Source organism: Alosa alosa, chromosome 1, assembly GCF_017589495.1.
Source record: "Alosa alosa isolate M-15738 ecotype Scorff River chromosome 1, AALO_Geno_1.1, whole genome shotgun sequence".
Lineage (NCBI taxonomy): Eukaryota > Metazoa > Chordata > Actinopteri > Clupeiformes > Clupeidae > Alosa > Alosa alosa.
The window spans coordinates 8,980,241-8,988,364 of NC_063189.1; the positions used below are offsets into that span (position 1 = coordinate 8,980,241).

The 8,124-nt window shown below is 42.9% G+C and overlaps 1 protein-coding gene across 2 annotated transcripts; it reads right to left on the reverse strand.

Annotated features, from left to right (window-relative positions):
• Positions 1–243: 243 nt before the first annotated feature.
• Positions 244–7,291, reverse strand: abcf2a (ATP-binding cassette, sub-family F (GCN20), member 2a). Of its 2 annotated transcripts, none has more exons than XM_048241357.1 (15): positions 7,070–7,291; positions 5,862–6,032; positions 5,494–5,706; positions 4,718–4,900; positions 4,203–4,374; positions 3,691–3,786; positions 3,246–3,348; positions 3,041–3,136; positions 2,793–2,912; positions 2,077–2,166; positions 1,718–1,828; positions 1,549–1,611; positions 1,281–1,409; positions 908–1,111; positions 244–802 (listed from the first exon to the last, which is right to left on the reverse strand). In XM_048241357.1, exons 2-15 carry the CDS (start codon positions 6,007–6,009, stop codon positions 686–688), a joined length of 1,845 nt encoding a protein of 614 aa, XP_048097314.1. In that variant the 5' UTR covers positions 6,010–6,032; positions 7,070–7,291; the 3' UTR covers positions 244–685. The 2 variants fall into 2 exon arrangements, with proteins under 2 accessions (XP_048097314.1, XP_048097322.1); XM_048241365.1 differs by lacking the exon at positions 7,070–7,291 and adding an exon at positions 6,846–6,949.
• Positions 7,292–8,124: the final 833 nt, after the last annotated feature.

Sequence of the window (8,124 nt, forward strand, 5' to 3'; positions counted from 1 at the left end):
AGAGTGATGCTAGTTGAAAATCATATCCATGAAACATCATGTCACTTGCAACTGCATGTTTGAATTAATAGACAGAAAAAGTGTTCGTTTTATCCATTCTATACCATTAACCCATACAGCACCAATTGTTCAAACGGGTTATGCTCTTTTACAGCCATTAACATGCTGTTCGGAGGTTGATTACAAAACCATTTAATTACACTAGACATTTTGCCGAACAGCATGCACACACACAACACCAAAGAGGGTGATGAATCTTTTATTTTGGCCAAATGCATTATTGCAGCAGATATAGCATTAAATAATACATGACATAATAAAAAGCTCTTTAAGAGCCTCTGAGAACTTCACTTTTAGAACATCCACTTGCAGCCTGACAGGATATGTCTGCAGTAGTATGAACTTAACAAAAGTTCAGTACACAGTAGATACGAGTACTTATATTTATTATTTCCATTATAATATTTCCAGGAATGAAAAACCGTAGACCTGTAAGGAGAATTGCATAATGACTAGAAAACATGATGCTCTGCAGATGACTAATGTTACCAAGACTACCATCAGCCTATGAAGGTAACCAGAGTGATTTGAGGAGGGGCCAGCATCTCCTCTGAAGAAAACCTCAACATGCAGGCTGGTGATGGGAGATGCTGTGGACATTTGACAATTTTTGATTGTTTGGTCTCTAGAGGTCATGCGATTGCCCCTCAATTTTGGATTTCAGGTTCTCCTTGTAGGCCAAGATGCCCTTGGTCCACTTGGTGATGGTCTGCTTCTCACACACCCAGATCTCCTGAGCCACCTACAGTAAGACAATTATGAGACGTAGACAAGGATGAGTACCTCACATACTCCAAATAAGAGCGAACATGCAGCAAGTTGGCACTGATCATTACATGTGCCGTACCTGCTGGATAAGCCTGAAGTCGTGGCTGACAAGCATCGTGCCACCCTCAAATTCATTGATGGCATCCGCCAGAGCATCAATGGTCTCGATGTCCAAGTGATTGGTGGGCTCGTCCAAGAAGAGCATGTGTGGGTTCTGCCAGGCAAGCCAGGCGAAGCACACTCGGCATTTCTGCCCATCTGACAGGTTCCTAATGGGACTTACCTAAGATGGAAACGGACAATTACCTACTACAGACTCAACTTCATGACGGACATTACCAAAATAAACACAAAAAAGATCTTTATACCATCACCCCCCACTCTGAGAAAGAACAGATCGACTCTTTACTTGGGACAGCCCCAGAGGATAGCCCCCGTGTCTGTGAGCTCACCTGCTGCTTCCCAGTCAGGCCATAGCGCCCAATGATCTTTCTCATCTCCTCTTTCTCCTTGATATCTGGGTAACACTTCAACATGTACTCCAGAGGGGACAAGTCTAACTCAAGTTGCTCAGTCAAGTGCTGCGAGGGGAAGGAGATGATGGTCAGATGAAGACAACATAAACCCCTGGTCTAATTCATTTACCGATGTTCTGCGGATTTCGGCAGATTCAGGTGGTGCTATAACATATGAATCAAATCGCTCATTCAATCGCTGTACCTGGTGGTATCTGCCAATCTTTACGTGAGAGTTTTTCCTGATCATACCGTCAGAGGGGAGAAGCTGTGGAAAGAGGAAGGAATCTGGTGAAAAATATGCAGACAGGAAAACTACAAGAGGCCAACATAACATCCTGTCAACTATATAAGATCAAGATGTGAATCTATACCTCTCCAGCCAACAGTTTCAACAGTGTGGACTTTCCAGCTCCGTTCGGCCCCACAAGGGCCACCCGTGAGTCCAGATCAATTCCAAACTCCAGGTCTTTATAAATATATGGCTACAAGACAACAAAAGGAGAAGGTAAGTACATGGGTAATTCTGCTTAACAAGCAGCAGTGAAAAAGAACACTCACACAAAATCAGGGAAGCGAGCAGGTAACAATTTCAAAGACTAAATCTATGAAGCTGAATGTGCAATGCTGGGGTAGAGACTCAGCTTTCCGCAGGTCAAAAACAAATATATGTATATATGCGTGTTCAAACCAAGTTGACAGCACGTGAGCTGAGAGCAATGTGGAGCCTTACCGTGTCATCAGAATACTTAAAGCTGACATTCTGCACCATGATGACAGGAGGGGGTATCTTCCCACAGGGATGAAAACAAAATGACAGGGTCTGAAGGAAGAAGAAACATGAGATGTTTGAGTAGTGGTCAATGCTGTTCCATCACTGACCAATGAAAATGTTCAAGCTGAAGGAAACCTCTATTTGCATAATTGTATTCAGCATTTGTATTCATCCATTTTGTTCTGTTCCAAATACTCATTTCTATTAATATATTCTATATGTGAGGGTTGTGCCGACTGATCAGATAAACGCTTCGGTCAGGTTTTTGTCAAAGCACCTCCACACGGAGAACAAAACTGCCTGGAGGAGATGCTACAATTCGGCCTTTTGTTCACATCATGTCAGCGCACCAACCAAAAGTGTGACTTTGCACAATTTGCAGCGCCAGCAATTAAAATCAGATCTACTGCTGTGTTTCTTCACTTGATAATATGCTATTAATGCTTGCTTATTTTAGGCTGCAGGTTACTACAGTGGGTAAAAATATCCTTCAAGTGTCAAAAATGTCCTGGCCAGGTGGAATGCAGTGCCCTATAGACTAATGTCTGCTAAAATGCATATTTTCAGACAACACTAAATCTTCTTTAGAGATGCCCCAATTGCTTGAATTTCCCCTGGGTATCTATCTATCTATCTATCTATCTATCTGAAATTAATTGAAAACCTCTGCCCACCTTGTCATTCACAACTCGCTCAGTCAGCCCTGAGGCCACCATCTTCTGTAGAGTCTTCTCTTTGCTCTGGGCTTGCCTGGCCAGTTTTGCAGAGCCATGGCCAAACCGTGCTATGTAGTTCTGGGGGAAACAAAATGATAAAAAAAAATGGTTCATTATGAAAACAGATACAATAATTTTTATTTTTTTTAAAAAGGGTAAAATATTGTCCGTTGTAAAATAAAGGGAGTATAGTGCTCATTATCTACCTTCATGTGTGCAATCTGGTCCTGCTCCCAGTTAAAGCGCTTCATCTGGTTCTCCTCCAGCTCCTCTCTGGTCTTCACATATTGGTCATAGTTACCCTGAACAACACAGTGACGGCATGAGATGAAGAGGTAAATGCAAACAATGCAGTGTGTGTGTGCACCCTATTAGATAGACCGGCCAAGGTGGGTAGGGAAGGCGCCTTACTGTGTAATATTTGAGATTCCTCTGGTGCAAGTGAATTATGTTGGTACACACGCCGTTGAGGAAGTCTTGGGAATGTGAGATCAGGACAAGAATACGTTTAAACCTGTCAATTAAAAAACACAAGAGGGATCACTACAGTTCTTCTTAAAGAGGGGGGAATGATTCTTGTTGTCTGTCAGGGGATCAGTTAAACGCTTCACCGAGGTTTTTGTCAAAGCACCATCACACCAAGTACTGAGTCTTAATGGGGAGCTACAATTCGGCCTTTTGTTTACATCATTTCTGCAACACTCCCTCCATAAAAAAAATACTTCCTTATACTTCACATACTGTATACAATTGTCTTATAACATGCTGGGTTCATAGCAAAAGCAAAATTCCCATCCTAGACCCAGAGAAACAGTTTGTCATTTGACCAATCTTACAGTACTAGACGGTTACTCACTGACTAAGCTCCTCCTCAAGCCACACACAGGCCTCCAGGTCAAGGTGGTTGGTGGGCTCATCCAGCAGCAGCATGAAGGGCTTCAGGAACAGCGCTCTGGAGAAATGCAGACAAGCCATTTCAAAAATGTTGCTTTTAAACTAGCACTCAGAACATGAATGCAACCAACGAACCAGCTCAGGTACTACTCAACAGAGTGGAGCTAACTACCAGAACTGCATGGATCAGAAAAACGCTTCGGACTGTTTTTGTCATTGAGCAGATGCACTGTGGCAACTGCCCATTCATTCGGCCTTTTATTTCATCAATTCACAGCAGTTCTTGAGATACAAGTGACAATATAACACAATGTTCATAAATCTTCATTTCAAGACCATCTAATCAAAAAGACAAAAACTGAGAAGTGAATGAAGAATGAGTGAAATTCAGTTTGAAACCATATTGTCTACTTGACAAAAACCATGACAGTGGGTACTGCCGTGTTCTTGAGTGTGGCGAGACCCAAGACCTACCTGGCCAGAGCCACCCGCATCCTCCAGCCTCCGCTGAAGTCCTTCATCTTTTTGTGCTGCATAGAAGCGGTGAAGCCCAGGCCGTTCAGGATCCGGCCGGCACGCACTGCCGCCTTGTCCGCATCCAGCTCTTCCAGACGCTCGTACAGCTCCATCAGCTTCTCACACTCGGCTGAAAGGGGGAGCACGCGTAGACACAGACACACACACACAGTGAATGAGAGCCACACATAGGAATGAATCACTTTAATTTACCTTTGCAGAAAGGTGTGTAAATGGAGTGCACTTTGGAACAACCCAAAAGTGCACACGCAGTTAAGACAAAGGGTTCCAGATAAGCATTTTGTTCCTTTTCTGAAGTGTCCACACATAACAAGTGAAGTGTGTGAAACATAATCAAAAGAGGTAATTTACTATACCACGGCTAGGAAAGGAAACTGCCACAGATACAGCTCCTATGAAAACGTGGGTGAGTAGCCCGCGACCTTCCCCACACCCTTTTAGTGTCTACTTACAGTCCTCAGTCGCAAGCCTCTCTGCCTCCCGCTCTAGCTTAATCCTCTCCTCATCCACCTCCATCACACACTGCAGGGCCGTCTTTTCACTAGGCGGCATCTCCCGCGTCAGATGGTAGATGTCAATGTGTTCTGGGATGGGTACCTCTCTGTGGCCAATGGCTGACAGCAGCATGGACTTGCCTACAGGAGAGGTGGCAAGGATTAAATCAGCTTCCATATGTACACATTCCACAAAATGCAAATGTACAGTGCACTGAAGAGACACCAATAAACTTGTGTTATTTGTAGCCTCACTTAAAACTCCTGTTAAACAATTATTGACGAACAGAGCTCAGGTACTACTCAACTGTGTGGAGCTAACTACCAGAACTGCATGGATCAGAAAAACGCTTCGGATCGTTTTTGTCATTGAGCAGATGCACTGTGGCAAGTGCCCATTCATTCGGCCTTTTATTTCATCACTTCACTGCAGTTCTTGAGATACGAGTAGCAATATAACACAATGTTCATAAATCTCTATTTCAAGACCATCTAATCAAAAACACAAAAAGTGCAGTGAAGAGACACCAATAAAATGTATTATTTGTCGCTTCACTGAAAAGCATCTGTTAAATATATCTATTAAATATACACTTTAGTGCTATGAATGGTCATTTGTTTCTGGTTATTATGGAATGGCTATTACAGAATTCCATACTAACCAATTAACAACAAAACTTAAAGACTAGAGCAAGAGAACCACCTGCTGCCGTCACTGACACCACTAACTGCACCTGTTCCATTGAGTCCAATGAGTCCATAGCGGCGGCCGGAGTTGAGCTCCAGGCTAGTGTCACTCAGCAGCTCCTGGCCGTGGAAGGTGAGCGACAAACTGGAGATGTGGACATCAGTGCTGTTGGGGTGGGAGGCCAAAACCCCAGTCACTGCTCGTGCTTCAGTCTTCTTCAGCTCAAACTCATCTATCTCCTTTGTGAGACCTGCCATCCCTATCATATGAGGAATAATACAACTTCAAACAATGGCAACTACAGCAGATACGAAATTAAGAATCAAGTTTTACAAACGCAGACATAACTAATGGTATTTTACACGGGTAAACTTTGCAGGCCCAATGCGCTTCAGTAACATGCTGAGCTCTCACCATCATCCGCTGCTCCATTCTCTTGACTTTCGGGTTTGTCACCCTCGCCGTTCACTCCATTCAACTCGTCGGATTTCTTAGTGCGTCCGCGAGATTTTGCAGCTTCTTTCTTCTTAGCCGCTTTCTTCTTCGCTAAATCGGACGGCATGGCGGCTGAAGATGCTAAAATACCTGAGGCCACCAACAAAGAAAGACACAAAGCCTGTCAGTCAACCGTTTTCGAGACACATTAAAAACTTGGCGCAGTTACCCAATAAGTCTTCGAAATAGCTATTAACAAGCCGTTTGCACACGCCGTATCGTCAAAAGGTCCAAAATGAATCTCACAAATGTGTCTGGTCCACTCAGCAGCTATTATAAAGAACCATGACGTTACTCTAAACGTGGTCTTAGCTACCGGTTCGCTGTCGTCATTTTAGGCCTAACCAGAGCGGTAGAAACGGGCCTAACTACAGGATCGCCAAGCGGTTTTTTGTAATATCATAGCATCCCACTGGATACAAGAGCAACCAGCTGACTTCAGCAGCTAACAGTTAACGTTAGCCAAAAATCACGTGTCCGTCAGTGAACAGTCGCCGGGCAGCAATTTAGATGGTAGATTCGTATAGACTAGTAAACGGACACAGAATACGATTAGAAAGACGGTGCCAGGTTTATTAGGTAAATGCCCAAAGATGGTCGTGTTCCATAGCCTACTATACCGCGAAACGATACCGTTAACATTACCCTAACGCTACATATGGCCACTGGCATCCGCACGAGGCCTCAAAGATCTCTGCCTAAACGGGACTACGAACAGCTAAGTTAGCCATAGATAGCTAATGTTAAAACATTACCCAGGTAGCTAAACCTAGCTAATCGGCAACATTTCACTTGGGATGAATGATCATATTTCAACCAATAGAAATCATATTAAACACATTTAATCGAAGACAAACACTAAAAATGGCAACAACCTTACGATATCTTAACTATTAAACTTACCAACAAGATAGCCACCAAGCTCGTGAAGCCCGGTCTCAACAATACATTTTGTTAGCTAACGGTATCCTAGCTACATGGCGTTATGCGGTAGGTTGATTAATGACTACGGCAACAAGTAGGTTATACAGAAAGATTAGTTACTCAAAATGACGATGTATTTACATAACTAACACATATTAAGCGAAATAATTCTTATGAAAGGCCTTTGACGATTACAAACTCACCGTCTTCCTGCTCACAGCCACCGGCACACCAGCAGTAATGAAGCGTAGTATCGCGCGTGGCCCCAATACCGGCTCGCCAACCAATGATATTGTGAAATGGGGCGTTAGCTCCACCCTCTAGCCGCAGTTGGGTAGGGAGGAAGGAAGGAAATCGTGGACTACCCACGCAGAGTAAATGTAGGCTCAATTATTGATGAATAATCAGGTGTTGTCAGTACTGATTCATAAATCCGGTGTAGTCGAATCATGGAATCATACATTGTTGTGTAATAATAAGTAGGCTGCCAAAAAGCCTATGACCAGTCCATTAATTAGCACAAGTTAGTTTTGTCTCCATCATCTTCCACAGGTCCACAAAATCTTACGCCTATTGTTTTCACACAGTCAAAAGGCAAGGCCTATAGCAATATCTAGACCAACAATGTCGACACAATTCTGATAAAGTATGAAGCTTTTGGACATTGTATTTCTTTGTTTGTTTTTGAAAATAAGGGCATGTCACCAAAGGGCCTCAGATTGCAACAAAAATCTATAGAATGCGGAACACACTGTATTATCCCTTGATTTTATTAATGCTACTTGTCCAAATCGGATGTTAGATAATCAGTTCAAGACTATATAAGCATGCAAACAAACCAGGCTTGACACATGAGAGAATCACAATGTAGTCACAATGACAGGAACTTTTCCCCCAAAAAAGTTTAATTGTTCACTCAACACAATAATCTGACTCACACTATACTGACTTTGCACACATTCACTCTTCAGCACTCTCAAACATTTCCCAACTCTGAACTCACACTATACTGACTTTGCACTCATTCACTCCTCAGCACTTATGCCCCCCACACACACACACACACCTACAAGACTTTTTTAGCACTTTTACATCCCTCACCCTATGCTATAGACCTTTTTATTATTTTCTTATTTCATCACACGTCAAAACACACACACACACACACATATCTGACTTTCTCCAACTTTTGCACATCTCCATAGAACTTTTATTTATTATTTTTGATTTCTCCTCCATCTACCCATGTCCTTGATTG